This window comes from Papaver somniferum, chromosome 5 (genome assembly GCF_003573695.1).
Source record: "Papaver somniferum cultivar HN1 chromosome 5, ASM357369v1, whole genome shotgun sequence".
In the NCBI taxonomy this organism is placed as follows: Eukaryota; Viridiplantae; Streptophyta; class Magnoliopsida; order Ranunculales; family Papaveraceae; genus Papaver; species Papaver somniferum.
In genome coordinates this window covers 162,367,362-162,391,223 of record NC_039362.1, presented here as the reverse complement: position 1 = coordinate 162,391,223, position 23,862 = coordinate 162,367,362, and the positions used below count along the sequence as shown (strand labels likewise).

The window sequence follows — 23,862 nt, the reverse complement described above, 5'->3', positions numbered from 1 at the left end:
CAACTAATTGAACTACGCACAACCTGTGATATTTTAATTATATAAATAAATATAATGCAGAAAATAAATAACACGGACACCAGAAATTTTGTTAACGAGGAAACCGCAAATGCAGAAAAATCCCGTAACCTTGTCCAGCTTTCAACACCACATTGTATTAAGCCGTTACAGACACTAGACTACTACAAGTTAACTTCGGACTGGAATGTAGTTGAGCCCTAACCAAGTCTCACACCAATTAAGGTACAGTCGCGTTCCTTACGCCTCTAGAAGCACGGAGGATTCTATGCACTTGATTCCCTTAGTTGATCTCACCCATAACTAAGAGTTGGTACGACCCAAAGTCGAAGACTTGTAAACAAATTTGTCTCCCACAGATATGTCTACTCTTTATTCGGTTTTTGTTCCGTCTTTTGATAAAAATCAAGATGAACATGAACCAATTGATAATCCGGTCTTATACTCCCGAAGAGCAGCCTAGAAATATCAATCACCTCACGATAACCCAACTGATTAATAGAAAAAGTTATTGCGAAATCACAAGAGTCTGAACTGTTATGATTACTTATTATATATTACCTATAGGAAATAAATCTCGAGTAAATCTTAGAGAAGATAAAACTCAATACGATAGAACAAATAAGATCAGAATACACAAGTACAGAGAAAATAGTTGGATCTGGCTTCACGAATCCCAAATGAAGTATTCAAGTCGTTAACCTAATATCATTTTGGAAAAACCTAGGTTAAAGGAGAATTGACTCTATTTTACAACTAGGACACAAAAAAGTGCCGGGATTAGGTTTTCCAGTTGTTAGAGTTCTCCCTTATATAGTTTTTCAAATACGGGTTGCTTATAATCAAAGCTAAGATAGCTTAGTAACAAAGTATTCAATATTCACCGTTAGATGAATCCTGATTTAAGATTCAAGCTAGGTCTGCTTAGAAATTAAGCAATTAATATCCGCCGTTAGATGGTCTTTTGTTACACACAAATGAAATATACTTATATTAAGATATGGGTAACCGTACCTAAATGTGTATATTGAGTTGGCTCAATAATAGTTAACCGAAGTTAGCCATATGAACACTTTTGTCTTAGCCTTATTCATCTAGCACTTCTAGATCAATTATGATGATCAATCAAACATGAAAGATAATCAAATGAATCTAATTGTGTTTCAAATAGATTTGTTCAATTGTTCACTATCTCATAGAAATATCCATGAACAAATTGAAACAAAATCGGATTGATTCGTAATCGTACAAAGTACTTATACAAGAATCAATTCATGAACATTAAGCAACTGTTTTCAAAGTTAATTTGCATTCCTTAAGTCATAAATTTTTTAGTTCATGAGTATGAGAATCATGTATAACTGATTTTAGAACTTAACCATTGTGTTTGCAAACTAGGTACGCGAACAGTAATTCCGGACCTTGGCCAAGTCAAGGCGTTCGCAAACCCGGTTTGCGAACAACAGTCCCGGACCAAACTCGGGTAAACTCGCTCGCATACTGGGTACGCAAACAATAGTTTCGTACCTTCTCAGGTAAATCCGTTCGCATACTTGGTAGGAAAATAAGAGTTGCAGACATGAATCATAACAAAATAGTTCGCATACTAGGTACGCATACTGTGTTGTATCCATACATGGGTAATTGTTCTGAGCTCTCAGTTCAATCATTGAAACATCCTTAGAAAACGACAATGGTAATACCACACATACCATTAGCTTCAAGTAATTTTCAAGTGAACGAGTGATAAATATGAAACTTCTCAAGCTAACATCAAATGACTGTCTCACACAAATCAAGTAAGATGTTCAAGGTAATTTTCACATGATCATCTTTAGACATAATATTTAGTTTCCAACAAATAAAATTTTTCCAACTAAACTCGTCAAGAATATGATGAACATAGCTAAAGCAAAAAGCTTTCAATACATATTTCTAGAAATAGATAAGCGAGATAAACTCAGCTCGAAATATCAAATGTGTATAATGTAAAAGTCTATATAGCTATACGACTTAGTCTCTTTAGAAGATATAATTGATTAGACTTTTGAGTGATAGATAAGTTTTAGTCTCCACATACCTTTTGTTGATGAAGTTCCTCAAAGCTCTTCAGTAAATCTTCGTCTTCAATTGGTGAACGCCGTGAAGTCTAAAACTCAACTACACATTTTATCCTAGTCCGAGACATAACTATAAGTAGACTAGAAATCAAGTATATAGTTTTGATCAACTAAACTTGACAAACAAGCTTGAGATAGCAACGCTTGAGAGTTCGACCGAGCAGTCTCTAACAGAGTGTTTTGATTTCCTTAGGTCTCTCTGACCTTTTTATATTTTGTAAATACTCTTTTTCTTTTTATATACCCCTTTCTCTTCGGGGGGAAAAAAAGACTCCCGATTGCAGAAGTTACTGACATTTTCTACTACAGAAGATGATTATGTAGTTGCGACAGAAGCGAGCAAGGAGATTATCTTGTTACAAGGTTTGTAATACCCGGTATTTTTAGTTACTGTTTCTGATCGGGTTATACCCAAATTACCTTGTTTCTTTTGCCTTGGCGTAGTTTGGTTGTTTAAACTGTAAATGCTACATGTTAAGGTGGAAATAGAATAATTAATAATATTAAAAAATTATGAGAAAGACAAATAAATAAAATAGTTAAGAAAAAATAATAGTCAGTATATAGGTTTTCTATTAATATAAATAGAAATAATTTTAGAGAAGTTAGAGACCAAACTCGAGAGAATGAAATGAAAATAGAGCTAGATATTTTTGGAGAAGAAGGATAAAAAAGATCAGGAGGAGTTTGTAGAAATTGGGAGGTAGAATGTAAAACCCTTTCTCTTTTGGTGTTTATCTTTCTTGTTTATTTCATATGGTTTTGTGTTGCTAGGTTTAAGTAATTTATTTTTATAACTATATATATTTGATTGATGATCAGGATTATTATTTTGCTAGATAATATGATTAGGTATCTTTCGTTAAAATTTGAGAAAAATCCACTGTAAATTCACCATTTAATGTTTGTTTTAATATACATCATGATTTCTGAAATTATGAACAGTTTTGTTTTGTTGTGGTTTTGATGTTCTTAGGCAGTCTTAATGATGTTAAAATGATTTGAGGTCTTAACAAAAGTTGTAAACAAACAACTTATCTTTCATTTTGCTTTGGAATTGCTTGATTTGAGATTAATATAAATTTATTGTTGTTAATATGATGTTATCTTCCCAGTTTTTAGAATGATCATATAAAACGAATATCTTTTGTTTGAACCGTTGGTTTGGTGTAAATTTTGGATATGTAATATATGAATGTGTCAAGAATGTGTTGTAAACTTTGCAGATGATCAGATAAAGTTATCACCATGAAATGTATAATATAATATGGATGCAGTTAGTTTGTATGATTAAATGCTTGAAAGAAATTTATGTCGTTAAGTCATGGTTGCTTGTGTTGTTTGTAAAAAAGATTTTCAAAAGGAAATGAGTTCACGTTTTTTCGTTATATGGAATATGGTTTCATGCTAACGGCGGGTAATGATCCCCGAGAGTTAAATGGGTAATGATCCCCAGGTAGGAACTTGTGTTTCCAGACCATCGATGGCGGTTGTTCGTTCCGGATAACGAAAATGAAACGGGTAATGATCCCCGAGAGCAGATGATTATGATTCCCGTAGGAACTTTTGTTCCTAACCATCGATGGAGGTTTTCCGTTCCGAGAAACGATGGGTGGGTGTACGAATCAAGGTTTCCGTACCGTGAACTCATGGTTTGTTGGTGACAGTGTTAATATGTGAATGATGTGTTGAAACTTAAATGGATGATTTTTTGATAATAATATTAATGTTGTGAACTCATAGACTGAATTCTGGATTGGATAATTTATCGAAAAGATTGTTGGTATTGTGATTGTTGAATATATCATTGATTCGTTGAAGTTGTATTGTGTTTCTTCTTATATGTTTTTCCTTGACAAAATGATTATGTTTGCGCATCTTTAGAGAATTGGGAGTGCATTCTATTGAGCTGTCATCTCACCCCAATTGACATCTTTGCATATTTATTAAAGTTGCGTAGTGGAAGTTAGGAATGAGTAGCTTAGTGATTACGTTGTTTTCTTGTAATTGTTTGAAATGTAAATTTGAACTAAAATGTTGTTAAATATTTCTAGTAATTTCATATTCATCAATTCATGTTTCATAAAGCTTTTATCATGTTTGATATAAAAATTTAAGTAAAAGAATATCTGCATAAATCTCTTTCCGACCTGTAACGATTCGAGTTCAGACCTCCATACGGGTTTGACCCTGGTCCGGAACTCGGGGTTTTACAAGGTTTACTAGCCGAGTCTGGGAAGGAAAAAACAGGATATTATTTCATATAGTTGTAGTCAAATGGTTAACCAAGAACTTAGCATCTCATGCTAGGACAAAGTATATAAATATTTGTCACCATTTTATTCAGTATCTCCTAGAATAATTGAAGATCGAGAAAATTCTTGGTCTAACGAATTCTGCAAATATGTTCACCAAAGGAGTTACATCAGATGAGCTAAAGCTCTGCAAAGCTTTAGCTGGTGTCTCACAATGAGGTTTTGTCACGGAAGCCGCACATATAAGGAAGTTGTTTAGCAGCATCAATCCAAGTTGAAAATTGATTGAACCATTATAAATCTTGTGTCTTGTGAGTTTGCTTTATCTTTCTCGTTTATTATTTTTATTTTTGCTTGGTTTACTTATTATGCATCGTAACATTTCCATAACATATATCTTCTGTGGGTTGTTAATTAGTATTCTAATTATTTTATAAAGACCTAGGCGATAGATTATCGTCTATTTTTTGTAACTTTTATTTGTAACCCTTGAATCCATCAGGACATACAAAGAGAGATAACCACCCTAGTTTTATTGATAGTGAGTTTATGGAGGATTTCCTATGTATATGCAATATATTTCCAGTTTTTAGAACACTAATGATGATATATCCGACCAATTTCTCGAATTATTCAAACTGAGTCTGCTGTTAGGGTTTGACGAATAAAATATAGGTAATGGTTGTACGACCTGTCCTAACACAGAGTTTTGATGGTTTCATTTAACTGAGATTCGAGAAAAACTTCTTAGTTAAGCGTGCTCAGCATGGAGTAGTCACGAATCGGGTGACTTCTCGGGAAGCTGCCTCCAGATAAACGCAATATTGATAACAAAATCCCCACCATGCTGGACAACTGCAGTGGAAACAATATTATCGGTAATATAATTGGGATTATTATAACTAGAGATGTGTTGCTTGTGCTCGGGCGGGAGAGTATGCCACGAGGTTTGGTTCATATGAGGCAGGGAACGTGTATATTATAGCTAGGCATTTTCAGCATAATTGACTCCAGAATTGGCAGAATTTTTTTGCAGTTAAGCTTGTTCGCGGGGGAGTAATTTAGGGATGGGTGACCTCATAGGAACGCAATGGAAGGTATTGTAATACCTCGATTCGGTAGGTATGGTTCACCGAATGAAATATAGGTAATGATTGGTCCTTTGATAACACTGAGGCTTGATAGGTTCACTTAGTTGAGATGCGAGAAAAATATCTCAGTTAAACACGTTCGGCAAGGAATAGTCAAAAGATGAGTGATTTATGGGGAAGTTGTTGCTTGATAACTGAAGTAGTGCCAACAAAAATCCCACACTGCTGGACAAACGCAGTGGAAAATGGGGAACAATACCAGGGATATAGTTCGTATTATTACAACTAGAAACGGGTCGCTTGTGCTCTGGTGGGAGGACGTCTATATTGCACCGCGACCCTGATGTGTACACTTGATTGAGTTGCGGGAAAAGAAAAACTTTCCAGTTAAGCGTGCTAGCTGCTAGCTGATAACCGCAGTAGTGCAAATAAAAATCCCATACTGTCGGATAACTGCATTGGGAAAGCGGGAACATTATTGGTAATAGTTGGGATACAACTAGGGACTAATCGCTTGTGCTCGAGTGGGAGAATACATTGGCAGGGTATGCCGAATACTCGTCTCAGGGAGGTAGGCAGCGTCTACATTATCTCAAGGACCTTTCAGTATAGTTGGCTCCAGGGTTGGAAAAAATCTCTGCAGTTAAGCGTGTTCGGATGGGAGTAATCCGGGGATGGGTGACCTCCTGGGAAGCTGATGTTGATGACCACAGTAGTGCCCGTTAAAAACCTCACACTGCTAAATGACCGTAGTGGCTAAGTGAGGACAATATCGATTGAAAAGGCGAGGGTACCCAAATATACTTCAAGCTAAAACTTTTACTACCTATAAGTACTTTCTCCGAAAGTGATTGTCTATGAACTGAGTCGAGACAATACAACTAATCGGTTCACACTTCGTGTGATCGTCTATGGATACGAGATTGAGACAATACAACAACGAAGTATGTTTACTTGATAAGAAGGTTCGGACTTAACCAAATACAATAGGATTACTTATCAAGTAAATAGGAATTAACGTTTGTGTAATTTATTTTGAATTATAATATTAAACAATCATAATTGCGGAAAATAAAAGTAAATGACACAGGAAGATTTTGTTAAAAAGGAAACCGCAAATGCAGAAAAACCCCGGGACTTTATCCATAATTGAATACTCTCAGGATTAAGCTGCTATACAAAATCAAACCAACTTCGTATAGTTGGGAACAAGCAACTAAACTTATAGTTCACCTAGTTCCGTATGTATTCCCACGCCTCCAACTTATGAATAAGTCACGTACTTGGAAAAATTCCTTTAGTTCGTATTCCAAACAGTAAAGGAATAACAAATCTGTTTGGTAGCAACTATTTTCAACCAAGTGATATGAGTTCGACAAAGGCTCTTCTGTTTATCTCAATAAAATCCTTCGTCAGGTTCTTAGATCTATGTTATGATCAACTAGCGAAGTAATTGTTAAGATTTTTCAATCAATACTTTTAATCACAAAGAATTTTATTGATACCGATCTACACAACTAATCAATCTAATCTACCACAAGGATAAACCGATTATAGTTGGATCATTCATACTGAAACAAGTATTGTGCACACCAAAGATTATGAACCCCAAATCATAAATCTTCAATATCTTCTTTGTCTTCAAATCTTCTTAGATCTTCAATAAACGCCTGCACACAACAACTTGAATCTCTTGTGATCAATCACGCACAGAACGGAGTCTATTAATAACGGATTATCACAAGACATCTTTAGATCTACAAACAGTTTAAATATTCCTGTCAAAACTTCGATCTAGTTTGAGTGAATCTTATATCAGAAGAGAAGATTTTCAAGTATAAACAAACTAGGTGCAATCAAATTTCAACCACTGTTAGTCAATCAAATCAATCGAAAACAAAAGATAAACCGCAATTATCTAATATCCCACCAACGATACTAATAGAGCTTCTCATATCCCAAAGAGACTTTAAACTGAGCGGCCGTAAGAGATTTCGCCTAATTAGGTTACTCTCCTCTCTGAATAGGCAGCTTCATCAGTAACAACACAACCGAGGAAGTTTCCTGTTACGAAGGATTAGTTTGCTAGAAATGCAAACTTCAAGTATTTATAGACAAGGAAGTTTGGACACCAAGGAATTTCCAAAACCGAAAATATTCTCAAGATATGCAATATACTCCAAATTCGGTTTCCATAATTCCTAGAAATTCTCTGTCCAAAATAATGACCGGAAATCTCTTTGGACAATCTTCAACTAGTAAATGCATATTACTAATTCTCATTTTCCTAAAATAAAATTAAAAACCTTAAATAAAAGATTCTTAACTTATTTATGTTTCGATCCTGGTATTCTCTTCCTTTAGCTATTAAGGAATAACTTTGAACAATTAAAGATAAGTGTTACTGCACATGTTCAAAGTATGTCGACATCCTTACTCTGTAAGTCCTCTTTCACACTTACAATCTTGAAACCGATTTGCCACACTTCCAAACAAGTTTAGAATTGGTTCATCTGACTTTCAAGAACTATGTGATTGATCAAGAACACTCAATCACCATTCATGGGTTTAACGGTTCTACCAAAAAAAGTTTCGGTTCTACCTCCATGTGAGTATTGTGCATAGTCACACTAGCTTTCCAAAATTCGATTGACTAGTTACTATAATCGGTTCCCCACATATATATGGTATCTAACTTGAATGTGTTGCACATGTCCATAGGATCGGTTCCCTTACTGCTAAAACATGTTGCAGCTCATACAAGGATCGATTCCCCTTTGTGATGTGTTGCACCTATTACTAGGATCGGTTCCCCTTTACCCCAGAGTCGGTCTTACAAAAAATCACAAACTCGATCATACCATCTCAGATGATTACTTAATATCGGTTTCACTAATAAAAGTCATACCAATACAAAAATCAGGACTTTGTGAATAGTTTTACCAAGAACACAAACAAGTCTTGAGCGGTTATACTAATCATACATATTGGTTGTTCACAAGATATGCAATGAATGACAATACCAATAAAGCCTGGCGATTTCCTTTTCGATTCACAAAAAAAGTTCATGAATTTACTTCCTTAAAACACATGTAAAACATTATTTCCTAGGATGAAATCCTCACCTCATACACATACATAATCACAATAGCATTTAAACGATTACTTGGGTGTCTTATCTACAAAATTTAATAGTTAAGCAATAAACCTCGTATTGTATTCCTTAATACTATGTCTATATAGAGTGTTGACGCTTTGCAGTTTTGTTTTCAATATGCACGACTTGAAAGATGCGTTAGGGAATGAAACAGTTCAATTCAAATATCATTAACCTAAAGTGGAAGGATGATGTTGTCGTTGTAGCTTCTTACTTATTCACTTCTTCAAGTCTTCGCAATACTTGTAGTGTCTCATATTCTAATACTTTCAAGCTAACCTATACGAAGTTGACTCTAGTACATAATCAAGCGGCTCTTTAAATGAGTTCTGATTCACTAAAATATGACAACCAAACTTGACATACCGACGCTTGGTGGGTTCAAACGAGCTATGCTCTAACAATCTCCTCCTTTGTCAATTTTAATGACAAAACTCTTACATCATATGGATAAACAAATTACAAGAATTCATTACACATACACTTGATTCCCGAATTCAACACACAATAACCTGTATACATTCAATCCTCAAATGCCATTGTTGACATTATAATAACAAAGAATATTACTCCCCCTAAAGGTAAGATAGGTAGATCTTATCCATCCGCACGTCTTTGTTATTCCTTTGTAATGATATGTTACTCTCCCTTGGTCTATGCTTTCACTCTTTCATTAGATAAACATTTAAGCACAATTTTGCTTCCCCTTAGTGATATCAATCAATATAAAATCAATGCCAGTATCACTTGTTTACTCCATATATTTCTCCCCCTTTTTGTCACAAAATGACAAAGAAACGAAAAAATAAAGGATAAACCGAAAAGGATCTTACAAATCTCAAAATAGACTTGCAACCTATAGAGTTAAGCACGAGGGTTCCACACACCATTTTTGATAACCAATAGCAAAACCGAAACTACAAAGTAATTTGTTTTAATAATTGCCCGAAGCAATTTTCCTTAATAGTTTAGCAAACCAAAAATCAACTAAGCACCTTAGTTCCTTTGCTAAACCGATTGTACAAATACAATCGCTTGTTCGATAAGACCAAAATAAAGATAACTATATTTTTCTCATCAGGTTCTAATTATCCATATAACTTAGACCTTTAACTTTTAAAAAAGACAAGTATTAGGTTAGTTAACTAGCATTTCTTGTTAAGGCATTCGATTAGACTTGAATAAACGAAACTTCTACTTTGATAAGTCTAACTAAGATCAGAATTAACTTAGTTTCTCTTATCCGGAATCGAATTGGACTAAACAATTCATCCCGTAAACCTTTTCTTTCGTTAAGCCATAAAAAATTCATACAAACCAAAATAAACCAACTTGCATAATTATTCACCTCAACTAGAAGCAATTGAACAACATAGACATTAAAGCACCGCAATTGCACAGAAATTTTGTAAGCCTAAACAATTGATACCACACAATAAAGCAAGATAACAATAGTTTTTCTTAACCGAAAACAATTGAATCACACACACATCCATACACACATAATGGAATAAAACATCAATTGTACCGAAATTTTGTTAAGCAAAAGCAATAAATATATGAAATAACATCAGGCTTTTCTTAAACAGGAAAATAATTAACTAACAAGATTGTTACCTCAAATATTGCATCCTCTTTTCCAATATGTTTGCATCTTCTTCCAGGGAGAATTGATATTGAAATATCATTATGTTGTCATCCTTATGCAAACCAAAATAACAACAACCAACCTTTACCAAAAAAAGGTTGAAAACCGGTTTTTAACTATTGCAAGAAAAATTTGAAAACCCAGAAACACATATCTTTTATGCTAAACCAAAATCGATTCAACATATTGTGACTTTTTCACATGTTGTTTCTATCAGAACTCATCATGATCCTTTGATAAATCCTACCAACATGGTCTAGAACTTAATCCTGCTAAATCAAAAAGTCACCCAAACCATAAGGGTTCACAACATTATGAGATCGAATATCAAGGTTAGAAAACCGAAATCAAACATCCCATAAACACAAATGAATACACCATAAATATTCAGTAAATAATCAAGTATTGCAATTACCTCTATCTTATAGGGAATTGAATTTCGAAAATAACGCAAAAAGATTGAAGTCATTCCGAGTTCGGACAAAGAAGTTATGGGCAAAACAGTTTTACACTTCTTCGTATGGGGACCTCTCACTAGGATCGGTTCCCCAGATTGCACCTATCACTAGGATCGGTACCCCAAATGTTATTTTTGACGGATCACAACACTAAACTGTTTTTGACATAACTTTTGCATACAATGTCCTAAATCAGTGATTTTTGGCTCGTTTTAGCTGTATAAATAAGAGCTACACATATATGATCAGTAGATATCAGCATCATAAACTCACAATTACCATTTCTATCAAAACCTCAAATATATATAGAGAAAGTATGAGTATAGAAGAAAATAAATCTCCTAAAGATGTTAATTAGTCATATAATAACCGAGAGATCATGTGCTCAGTTTCATGTGCTTCCTCACCTTTCAAAAAATTGAGCACCAAGGTGAGTATGCACATTCTAACACAACTAGGTTGTGTTGAGTTGATCCTTGTCTTGTTCTTCACGAGTGACTAAGATAGAATCATCATTCTTGACCTCTTGCTTGGTTTGTTTATTCTTGTTCCATCTATTGTTTTTCTTCTTTGACTTGTGATGAAGAGTGTCGTTATCACAACCTTTACTAGTACAAGAAATTTCAGACATAATGTCTTTCTTTAGCCTTTCAAAAAGAATCTTGTAATTATTGTCACCAACAATTAACAGCTGAGAGTTATTCTTGTGAATAACTTTTGGTCCCTTCTTGGCTATAGAAGACTTCGGGACCCATTTAGAGTTGGGTTTTGCAGGAGCAGCCTTCTCATTCATACCATTAGGATCATTATCCTTTTGAATATTTTGCGAAACACCCTTTCTCCAATTTGGAACATCAGATCTTGTCTTTGCCTTTACAAAGTTATCTCTCTTTCTATATTCGGGTCTTTTATGAAATGACCTTGTCGAGTGATATGCAAAATTTGAACTATCATTATAATAATTCTTTTGCCTAAACTTAGGACAATAACAATCTGAGTTCTTATGTGGAGAAAACTTATCCAATTCGTTTGATACAAAAGAAATTGCATCTTGCATCTTACGAACTTTGCATCCTCATTGCAAGTGTCCTTTATTACCACAATAATAACAATGCTTAGTATAAATATACGAAGTATGAGTTTTGATGTTACCTTTTTGTGGATCCTCTTGAATTGGAGCTCGACGAGTTTTCTTCTTCTTCTTCTTCTTCTTCTTCTTTTTGTCTTTGTTCAAAGTTGTTACTTTCTTAACATTAGCAGAAATGCCTTCTTTGATTGCTGCTGGTTGAACACTATTATTAGGCTTGACAAAATTTTCTTCTTTACAATAAATATGAGCATCTTTGTCATCAGTGAAAGCCTCTGTTGAAAATAATTAGTAGCTTTAACAAATTTTACCTCTTTGTTAATATTTTAAGCATTTATTCCCTTATAGCCCAATCCTCGTGTATCACGATGAATTCTACTTGCTTCTAACATTGAGGTTAAATTATTTGAGCTAACATTGAACTTTTTAGGGTCCAAAATTTCTTCTTCCAATGTCTTGATTTTCTCAAGAGCACCAACTAGATCAGCCTTCAGCCTTAAGATGTTTTTCTCGTGAGAGATATGCACCTTCTTTCTCTTCAAAACTCTTTGGTTGAGAATTAACCCTTGCTTCAGATTCAACAAGTTTCTTTTTCGACAAAAAGAGATCTCTTCGAAGATTTTCACATTCTAATTTCTTAGAATTTAGCTCGTCAGTACGATATTTAAGAAGAGAATCACTGATTTGATAACCAATATAATATTCTTGAAAATCCCTCCTTAGTTTCTTGTTCTCACGACAAAGAGGAGTCATAAAACCAAGAAAATACGAAGTTATCAGCTTTTCATTTTTCAAAGGTTTCAGCAGTTTAGAGTATTCTGAGATATCCCCTTCTACTTCTTGTTCAAAATCTGAGTCGTCATCATCGGAAATCTCATCTAACCCTTCTTGTAGACGTATTTTCCAGTCGTCATCGGTTTCTACATTATTAGGGATATTAACTTGTCTCGTAGAATCTCTAAAGATGATTTCTTCAGATATTGAATCGTAGATTCCATCATCAAGTGTTAATTCAAAACTCTTGATATCTTGCTTTATGTTAACTGAATCATCATTAGATTCAATTCTTATAGGTTGGATTGCACCAAATACAGATTGTTAGATCTTTTCGTGTTTGCCTGCTCTGATACCAATTGAAAAGGCGAGGGTACCAAAATACACCTCAAGCTAAAAAAATTCCTACCTATAAGTCCTTTCTCCGAAAGTGATTTTCTATAGACTGAGTCGAGACAATAAAACTAATCGGTTCACACTTCGTGTGATCGTCCGTGGATACGAGATCGAGACAATACAACAACGAAGTATGTTTACTTGATAAAAAGGCTCGGACTTAACCAAACACAATAGGATTACTTATCAAGTAAATAGGAATTAACCTTTGTGTAATTTATTTTGAATTATAATAACAAACAATTACAATTGCGGAAAATAAAAGTAAATGACGCAGCAAGATTTTTTTAACTAGGAAACCGCAAAAGAAGAAAAACCCCGAAACCTTGTCCAGAATTGAATACTCTCAGGATTAAGCTGCTATACAAAATCAAACCAACTTCGTATAGTTAAGACCAAGCAACTAAACCTATAGTTCACCTAGTTACGTTTGTATTCCCACGCCTCCAACTTATGAATAAGTCACGTAGTTGGAACAATTCCTTTGGTTCGTATTCCAAACAATAAAGCAGCAACAAATCTGTTTCGTAGCAACTCTTTTCAACCAAGTGATATGAGTTCGACAAAGGCTCTTCTGTTTATCTCAATAAACTCCTTCGTCAGGTTCTTAGATCTATCGTTTGATCAACTACCGAAGTAATTGTTAAGATTTTGCAATCAATAATTTTAATCACAAAGAATTGTATTGATGCCGATCTACACAACTAATCAATCTAATCTACCACAAGGATAAACCTATTATAGTTGGATCCTCTATACCGAAACAAGTATTGTGCACACGAAAGATTATGAACCCCAAATCAGAAATCTTCAATATCTTCTTTGTCTTCAAATCTTCTTAGATCTTCAATAAACGCCTGCACACAAAAACTTGAATCTCTTGTGATCAATCACGCACAGAGCGGAGTCTGTTAAGAATGGATTATCACAAGACGTCTTTAGATCTACAAACAGTCTAAAGAACCCTTTCGAAACTTCGATCTAGTTTGAGTGAATCTTATATCAGAAGAGAAGATTCTCAAGCATAAACAAACTAGGTGCAATCAAAGTTAAACCACCGTTAGTCAATCAAATCAATCGAAAACAAAAGATAAACCGTAATTATCTAGTTTCCCACCAACAATACTAATAGATCTTCTCAATCACAAAGAATACTTCAAAATGAGCGGCCGTAAGAGATTTCGCCTAATTAAGTTACTCTCCTCTCCGAATAGGCCGCTTCACCAGTAACAACACAATCGAGGAAGTTTGTTGTCACGAAGGATTAGTTTGCTAGAAATGCAAACTTCAAGTATTTATCGACAAGGAAGTTTGGACACCAAGGAATTTCCAAAACTGAAAATATTCTCAGGATATGAAATATATTCCAAATTCGGTTTCCATAATTCATGGAAATTCTCTGTCCAAAATAATTACCGAAAATCTCTTTGGAAAATCTTCAACTAGTAAATGCATATTACTAATTCTAATTTTCCAAAAATAAAATTAAAAACCTTAAATAAAAGATTCTTAACTTATTTATGTTTCGATCCTGGTATTCTCTTCCTTTAGCTATTAAGGAATAACTTTGAACAATTAAAGATAAGAGTTACTGCACATGTTCAAAGTATGTCGATGTCCTTAGTCTGTAAGTCCTCTTTCATACTTATAATCTTGAAACCGATTTTCCACAATTCCAAACAAGTTTAGAATTGGTTCATCTGACTTTCACGAACTATGTGATTGATCAAGAACACTCAATCACCATTCATGGGTTCAACGGTTCTACCAAAACAAGTTTCGGTTCTACGTCCATATGAGTACTGTGCATAGTCACACTAGCTTTCCAAAATTCGGTTGGCTAAGTACTAGGATCGGTTCCCCATTTATATATGGTATCTAACTTGAATGTGTTGCACATGTCCATAGGATCGGTTCCCCTTTCTGCCAATACATGTTGTACCTCATACAAGGATCGATTCCCCTTTGTGATGTGTTGCACCTCTTACTAGGATTGGTTCCTTTTTACCCCAAAGTCGGTCTTACACAAAATCACAAACTCGGTCATATCATCTCAGGTGATTACTTAAGATCGGTTTCACTAATAAAAGTCATACCAATACAAAAGTCAGGCCTTTGTGAATAGTTTTACTAAGAACACAAACAAGTCATGAGCGGTTATACTACTCACACATATTGGTTGTTCACAAGATATGCAATGAATGACAATACCAATAACGCCTGGCGATTTCCTTTTCGATTCACAAAACAAGTTCATGAATTTACTTCCTTAAAACACATGTAAAACATTGTTTCTTAGGATGAAATCCTCACCACCTACCCATACATAATCACAATAGCATTTAAACGATTATAGCGGTGTCTTATCTACAAAGTTTAATGGTTAAGCAATAAACCCCGTATTGTATTCCTTAATACTATGTCTATCTAGAGTGTTGACGCTTTGCAGTTTTGTTTTCAATATGCACGACTAGAAAGATGCGTTAGGGAATGAAACAGTTCAAGTCAAATATCATTAACCTAAAGTGGAAGGATGATGTTGTCGTTGTAGCTTCTTACTTCTTCACTTCTTCAAGTCTTCGCAATAATCTAACCTATACGAAGTTGACTCTAGTATATAATCAAGCGGCTCTTTAAATGAGTTTTGATTCACTAAAATATGACAACCAAACTTGACATACCAACGCTTGGTGGGTTCAACCGATCTATGCTCTAATATCGATGCAGAGTCAAGTCGTTACAAATAGTATCAGACCCGACGACGGGTCACCTACCGAGGATGAAAAGGTACGCTGGATAGGTTGGGCCAGGTGCTTGTCTCATAAGGAGCACGGGACATTGGAGATCTAATCTTGAATATAGGTAATGGTTTGTCCTTTCCTATTTATCTCATTATTTTAACCGCATTTTCGTGCTGACTAACTCTATCTTTGAATCTTCATTTTCTCTTTCAAAATTCAAACATTCAGTAAAATGAGGTTTTAGGTTCATAGAGTAACTATTAACATTTGAGGTTTAAGAACTGAATCTGCAACCATTGGGTTGACGTCTCGAAGCGGTTGTTGCTCATGATGAAGCATCTAAACACGGTTTTTCACATAAAGTTGGTCGTTCTGAGCGGCATGAAAAGAGGCCTCCATAGATAGATTCTGAAGTTATTACGCTGCAGATTTTCATCCTCTCCATGTCAATCAAACTTAGATGAGCCTGTAAAATTCAAAACAACATAGAAAGATCATAAAGAAACTAAAATGAGAGATACCTCGTTTATGGAAGATGTTTGTACCAGAAGAACTAATGAAAAACATATCATATACATGTAACTAAATCTGATAAACAACATGGATCATTATCAACTTTAAGAGACGTTTAATATCATATACGCCAAGCATGAACCACTTTAACAGTAATTTTATGTAAGAAGCATTTAAATCTTGTCAACGTATATGCGATTACGAAGTGAGGGTACGATTGCAAGAAACTCACTTCAGTTACCATTCTTGTTTCTAAACCAATTCAACAAGACTAATGTACTTTGAAACAACTAAGTTACGATCAGAGGATACTTTAGCAAGATAAATCTTCACTAACATCCCAACTTTATCCATATTACATAACGAAACTGAGAGACACATTTGTTGTTTGTTAGTGCATCCATCTTTAAAACTTGCACTAATCGAGCTGAACTAATGAAAACAACGGAAAACACCATTAAGGATTGATAGACGCATTTATGTGTCTAATATAGCTCATTTGTATATATTGTTAGTAGTCGATATTGTACTTATTCGGTTATTTTATGTATTTGTAGGTGTTTTTGGAAGAATAAAGCTTTTGCGGCGAAATTGGCTAAAAAATGGTTTTTGCGCCGTGGGAGAAAATTATTATACGGACTCTCATTTTGGATAAGGGGTAACCTAATTACTAAGGGGTGACCCATTTCCAGGCATCTGCTAAAGGGAGACCGGAACTGGATAGGGGGAGGTCATCTTCAAAGTTTCAAAACTGGATTTTGGCGGGAAAAAAGGCAGCAGCGTCAACAGTTTTGGATCAAGGATTTGAGCGACCTAGCAGGCGATTCAATGGGAAAATTTGGTACCCATGGACTCTACAAGACATAAGGGACCTGTTAGAAGCGATTAGACCCATCTAATTGGGCTGGATAAGTCAGAAAATCCACACAAAGTCAAGACAGTGCACACGGTCCCTGTTTAGGGTTTTGAATTGGTTTGAAAGATTTGGGAGAGATTCTTGCGTGGGATATACTTCAAAACAGTTGAGTTCAAGTCAGAGAAGATTTTGGGAGCAATAGAATAGCTAACAGACGCATACAAAGATCGACAGATGGAATTATTGTTAAAACTGCACGTGAAGAATAAGAGATTTATTCTCGAATTTGATCGAGTTTCTAGGGAATCTGAAGGCTATATAGAGTTGGTTTTTTGTCATAGAAGGGTTAGAAACCCTGAGGAGAGAATTAGGAGAGAGTTCAGAGCCGAAACGAAGAACAGAAATCATACCTGCTGCTGCTGCTGCTCGAGGAGGAAGACGAAGAAGGAAGAACGGACTCGCAGAGTCAGTCGTTTTTCCACAGTGCTTACAGCGAAATCAAACTGTCGTTTATCTACATCATATCATTATTATCGTATATAAACAGCATCATCTGTTTTGTAACAGCGACGCTGTAACACTTCTACAGCGTTGCGAATTTCTGTTTCATCTTATTTCTTCAATAAAAACACCTATTCAGCCATGAGTGATTATTTTGTGTGTGTTTTTACCATGAAGAGCTAAACCCATTAGCCAAGGCGACGGAGGAAGCCATTGTTCCACATTAATTGGTATAATTCTAATTTTATTATTTATTTGCAATATTATTATTTGAAATATTATTTGCATGGGATTGAATTGAAATAATAGTTGTGAATTAATTTGATGAAGCATGCTGGGTTTTAAATACTTTTGATGTTTTATACTCTTTGATTACAACTATTACTTCAAGAATATACTTGAGGCAAAATTAGAATTATTTTTAAAGATAAAATTGCATGAATATTATTTAGAGTTTACTATTTATTTGGTCAATGGTGGAATCCTAGTCTTGGTATTTTTCTCAAAAACTTTGAATTATTTTATTTAGTTGCCTGTTTAATTTAAATTTATAAAAATTGTTTTCTTCACAAGTCTGAAAAGACCCAGTTTTTACCACTACTACAATCACTATTTGAAAAAACCATCAAGGATAATTTATGGAAAAGCAAATTTTGATGGTGGAAGGTAAAAAATTTCCAAAATACAATTCCCAATTTGCATTTACGGCCGTTCTAAAACGGAAACTGACTCGAATAATTGGTTCTAGTACCTATCGTAACCGAACATGAACGGCACATTGACGGCCCAGTGTACTAGACTGGGTTCCCGAGGACCCAATCCCATACTAGACTAGAGCATATATCGGTCTTTTCGTCGGTCACCGTATGTTTTGTTTTCCTTAATTCATTTTTCTGCTTCTCTTTTTCTAAAATTTGTTTGTCCATAAACCCTAATCACAATTTCTTCCTCTATGTCCTTTTATCAATTTCTTTACATCATAATCATATCAGTTTAATCACATCTGCAAACATTCTTTCATTCTTTAATTGATTCATTGTTGTTGTAATAATAATGAAAAGAAAACCTGCTACAATTGTCATCAGATTATTACCTCATATGTTCACAAACCCTCAATCAAATCTGAATTCTATTTACATAAATTTCTTCAACAAAGTTAAGACCTTTAGAACTGTTGCTGCTGAAAGAATTGATTATCAAACTCAATCAAGTAATAGTAACTCATATGGTTCAGAGGGAGGAGGAGATGTTCAGCAGACTACTGCTGCTGGGTTTCACACACCAAATCTTTACAGAGGTAATCATAATGATAATAATCAACTTCAGAATAATGGGTTCAATCAAAATGAGTTGAACAAGAACCCAAATTCTTCATATTTTCAGAGCAATTACAATAGGAATTTTCAACGCAACCCTAGTGAGTACCATCCTCAGGTACAGAACACAAATACCAATGGGTTTAATCCAATTGATTTCCAGCATAATGCTAATGTATGTTACACTTATAATTCGAGAGGTTTGGAACAGAATCTAAATGGTCATTATAGAGAGAATTCTACTCCACACAGTGAGAAAGAGTCCTCCTGCGGAGAACATTTGCAGAAATCTAGTGGGTATCATCAGCCGGTTATCGCTGTTAATCATGGCCAGTTGCAGTTCCAACAGAATTCATATGGGTATAAAAAGGAAACGGAAGTTGGGGGATTTCAACGGAACGCATTCGGAGATGAATAACGTTCATTCTCAATCATCCGTGAATAATGTGGAATCTGAATTTGAAGTGAAGTGTAATGGTATCTTTGAGGAGATGAATAGTTTCTGTAAAGATGGTAATGTGAAGGAAGCTACGAGGGTTATGAACTTGTTATATCAACAAGGTATTGAGATTGGTTTGTTCCCGTATTGTCAGTTGATGAAGGTTATTGGGGAAGTTGTTGCTAAAGAAGAGGCAAAATTGATTCATAACCATCTCATGAAGACAAAGCTCTCTTCGGAAACTACCATACAGAATAAGGTATTAGACATGTATTTGAAATGTGGCTTAGTGTCTGATGCTCATGATTTGTTTGGAAAAATACCTGCTCTAAATCTGACATCTTGGGACGCCATGATAGTTGGTCTGGCAGATAATGGATACGGAGAAGATGCAATTGATGTGTTCACTGAATTCAAGGAGGCTGGAGGAAGACCCGATGGCCAAGTATTTCTTGGGGTTTTTTACGCTTGTAGTACCCTTTGTGACATTACTGAAGGAATGTTGCACTTTGAGTCGATGAGTAAAGTTTTTGGTATTACACCCTCCATGGATCATTATGTGGGTGTTGTGAAAATGTTGGGAAGTACAGGATACTTAGATGAGGCTTTCGAGTTCATTGAAAATATGCCTGTTGAACCAAGTATTAATGTTTGGGAAGCTTTGATGAATCTTTGCAGAATTCATGGGAACCTGGAAACTGGGGACCTTTGTGAAAGTGTCATTGCTCTCTTAGACCCCTCACGGTTAAATGTCGAATCGAAGGCAGGTCTTGTGCCAGTAGACCCCTCTGATAATGTAATAACCGAGAAGAAAAAAATGTATCTAGGTCAGGAACCATTAGGATTAGTTAGTAACGTCAAACAGTATATGGCAGGCGATACATCCCACCCTGATAATGACATAACATATGCCCATTTGAGGATGCTGAGTGTGCATATGAAAGAGTCTGGTTATATACCAGAGGTTAGATGCGCATTGCATGATGTAGATGATGAAAGTAAAGCTACATCACTTCTCGGACACAGTGAAAAATTGGCTTGTGTTGCTGGTCTCTTAAGTACCCCTGCTCGCAGCCGCATGCGAATAATCAAGAATCTTAGAGTCTGTGTGGATTGCCATAATGCATTGAAGTTTATCTCAAAGATTGTTGGAAGGCATATCATTGCTCGCGATGCCAAGCGGTTTCACCATTTTGAAGATGGGGTGTGTAACTGCAACGAATTCTGGTAAAGCGGTAGTAAGGCTTTTGAAGGTATTAAACCATAGTTATGATCCTTCTCAAAGCTAACTTAATATAAATTTAGGTGTATATTACGATTATGCAATAATTTTTCTGCTTACCTAATTTAAAGGGTTGTCATCATTTCAAAGACTAATATTATGAAATTGCAGGTTGGTATTAAACTCATAGCATAGCTCATTCGTTATTTTTAGTTTGCTAAGTTTCCAGAAATAATTGGTTCTATTTTGATGTGAATATCAGTATATTTTAGGATTGCAGTCAAGTCAATCATGAGTGATCAGCATTGTTTACTTGTACTTGCCAGATGTTTATTGTAAACACTTCATTCTGTTTTGAATCGTAATATGGGGTTTTACAAACTCATGAACTTGGATTGCGCTTATTGAGAAACACAATTGAGACGGAATTATGATCCTTGCTTTTCTTACCAAAGTAATAAGTAATAATATTCAACGGTCATTTTGGTTCTGCCAAAAGATTTGCCAGCCATTTTTTGAATTCCACTGTTTCCTTCACTTTTTTTTTTTGACAAAAGAAGCCAGTGAGACACTTACACATTGTATAATGCAACTACCAGCATCATATAATATGTCTTGCTCATCTGTAGGTTTTACCATGTGTGCTTTGTATGAGATGCACATGAGCACCCCACCCCATGTATGTATTTAGAATTGAGCAATGACTGCGCTTAAATTGTATAACGTTAACCTCTCTTGCTGTGTGTTTGTTTGTTTCTCGAACTTAAAAGATCAGTTCCTGTAATGACCAGGTTTTGGTGATGATCTAATCCTCTACATCTGTTGTTATGTGCAAATCTATCACAGAAGAGAAAAGAAGAAGAAATTGAAGAATGGGTAAGTTACATCCTTGTAGCTCTTTCATTTTCTGTTATCTGTTGAGAGTAGGAATTTATCAGTACTCTGTTTATTCGCAGTGGTACAATATGAGGTACATGAAGCCTGACAACATTTATACACGCTCTCTTTAATGGACGAAGGAATGATGGAGGGCAGGCTGAGTATACTCACCCCAACTATTTCATTGGTGAGATTTAAACTGCAGAGAGAAAGTGATGCTGCAAAAGGGCTGTTGTGGCTTTTTCAAGTGTTTACAGCAGGAGAAAATCCATGAAAAGAGCAAGGATGAGATGATTTGTCATTCTTCAATATCTGACATGTTCCGAATGGTTGATAAATCTAGCTGAAATGCAGAGGTTTGAGGAAGCGGCAAAGGCTTTCTACTAAGGGGTTCAACTAGATCCTGACAGCAAGGAGCTTGCAATTGATTTCAGGTCATTATCATTCATTGTTTTTACCTCAGCCTTTTCTTTATGGTAACGAATTGGTAGTTATGTTGAAAGAATGTCTAGTTCTGTATTATTTTAAATACGGATTGGGATTCTGGAGTTACTCGGATCATTTTGAGTAATGCGGAACTGCTTGAATATTCTATGTGAATATTCTACATCTGTATTTTTGAAGCAAATTGCTACATCTGTATACAGATATGCAAGTTATAAGAGCATCCACAGTGGTGCGACTAAAATCAAAGACTAAAGAGTAAAATCGGCGACTAAACTTTAGTTTAGTCCGTGGTGTGACGTAGTGGGCGACGACTATATTTAATCGGGCGGGGTTATAATCAACGTTTCGTTATGGAGCGGTGGTATAAAGTGCGCCCCATTCAGGCGTTGATAAAGATAACGCTCGGTGTGGGGCGTTGGTAAAGTTTACGCCCAATGTGGGGCGTAATTAAAGTTTACGCTCGACAAACGGGCGTTGGTATATATCAACGCACCATGGGGCGTGCATAAAGTCACCGCAAGAAGGCAGGCGGATGTAAAATCAACGCCCCATGGGACGCATGTAAAGAATCCGCCCGAAGCCGGGAGGATGTATAATCAACGCCTAAATGATGGTTGGACTTGGGTTAATTGATTTAGAGCTCATTGATTTACTGTTATGGCTAAAGTCAATGCAAAAGGACTTGGACTTGACTTGATCGAATTATGAGGAAAATTATATGGATTTGATATTTTCAGTGACAACTTCCAGGCAACTTACTCTTCTTGTGTGTGTGGTAGTAGTTGTTGGTGATTTATGTGTAAGGTACATTTTGTGTGTGAGGGTTGTTAGTTGGCTTTCATAATATTTGCATGCCATTTTTGATGCAATGGTCATGCTAAAATGTTTTGACTAACGAGCGGAAGCTTTAACCAACGCCTGATTTGGGAGTTTACATATCTCCGCTTGACGTCAGGCGTACACTTTATCTCCGTCTGTTGCGGGGCGTATACTATATCAACGCATGTTGTTGAGCGTAAACTTTACCTCCGTTTGAATGGGGCGGTTGGTATATCAACGCCTGATTCCAGGCGAACAACTCAGCAAACGCTCCATCGGGCGTACAGTTTATCAACGTTTCGTTGGGGCGTAGTTTATATGGCCGCCTAGTCGTGGGACGAACTCTATACAAGCGCCCGTTGAGAAACGGAGATTATATCAACGCCCGTTGAGAAACGGAGATTATATCAACGCTCGATTATATTTGGGTTTGGTCTTGGTCCCGGACCAAATATACTCTGGGGTTTAATCGATGGTCTGGATTTAGTCGATACTCCGTTCCACTGTGTCTCGGTTTTTTACTTTAAATTTGGTTATACTCGTCCACTGCAGTTGCTCTAAGATGGTTTTATGTTTTGAATTTTACTCTTTTATCGAAAATATATTGATTTTCTTCTGGCTTGAGAAGTTTTATCCAAGTTTTTAGCTTTACAGGTCGTTCTAGCTAAGCTGGCTTGAGAAGAAACATTACAAAGAAACAGAGACTATCCAAGTCTGTCTGTTTCCAAGGACTGATAAGTATTCAGATAACATTGAGAAAGACGAGCGAACCTGGTGCCGTAACGAAGAATTAGTAAACTTTGCCCGCAAAGTTGAAGAAAATCATCGGACTTGCAAGACTGAGTTTCCATGAAATTCCAGGCGCTAGAGGAGTGTGAATTTGACGGGATTTCTTCGGTGGTTGGACCAGCCACCTATGCCCTGACTAAATCTGCCTTAGTAGTGATTCAAAAAGAACCACGTTTATTTGTGATCTCTCTACGCGACATCGAGATTGTTAATCTGACACACACCGTGGCGTGTTTCAAATTTTGTCAATTCCCTCTAGATTTCTCACTGACATAAAACGTCGTCTTAATTTTGGAGATATGAAGTTCTATGTTAACGAATCAAGGGTAAGGTGGG

General features: G+C 35.7%; 1 protein-coding gene across 2 annotated transcripts; it reads left to right on the top strand.

The window, feature by feature from the left end:
- The first annotated feature begins 18,509 nt into the window (after positions 1–18,509).
- LOC113283459 (pentatricopeptide repeat-containing protein At2g25580-like) lies at positions 18,510–22,104 on the top strand. Of its 2 annotated transcripts, XR_003327461.1 has the most exons (3): positions 18,510–20,623; positions 21,439–21,468; positions 21,549–22,104. XR_003327461.1 is itself a non-coding variant. In XM_026532729.1 (2 exons), exon 1 carries the CDS (start codon positions 19,150–19,152, stop codon positions 20,599–20,601), a length of 1,452 nt encoding a protein of 483 aa, XP_026388514.1. In that variant the 5' UTR covers positions 18,510–19,149; the 3' UTR covers positions 20,602–20,623; positions 21,384–21,442. The 2 variants fall into 2 exon arrangements, 1 of the variants encoding a protein (XP_026388514.1); XM_026532729.1 differs by lacking the exon at positions 21,549–22,104 and having other exon boundaries at positions 21,384–21,442.
- Positions 22,105–23,862: the final 1,758 nt, after the last annotated feature.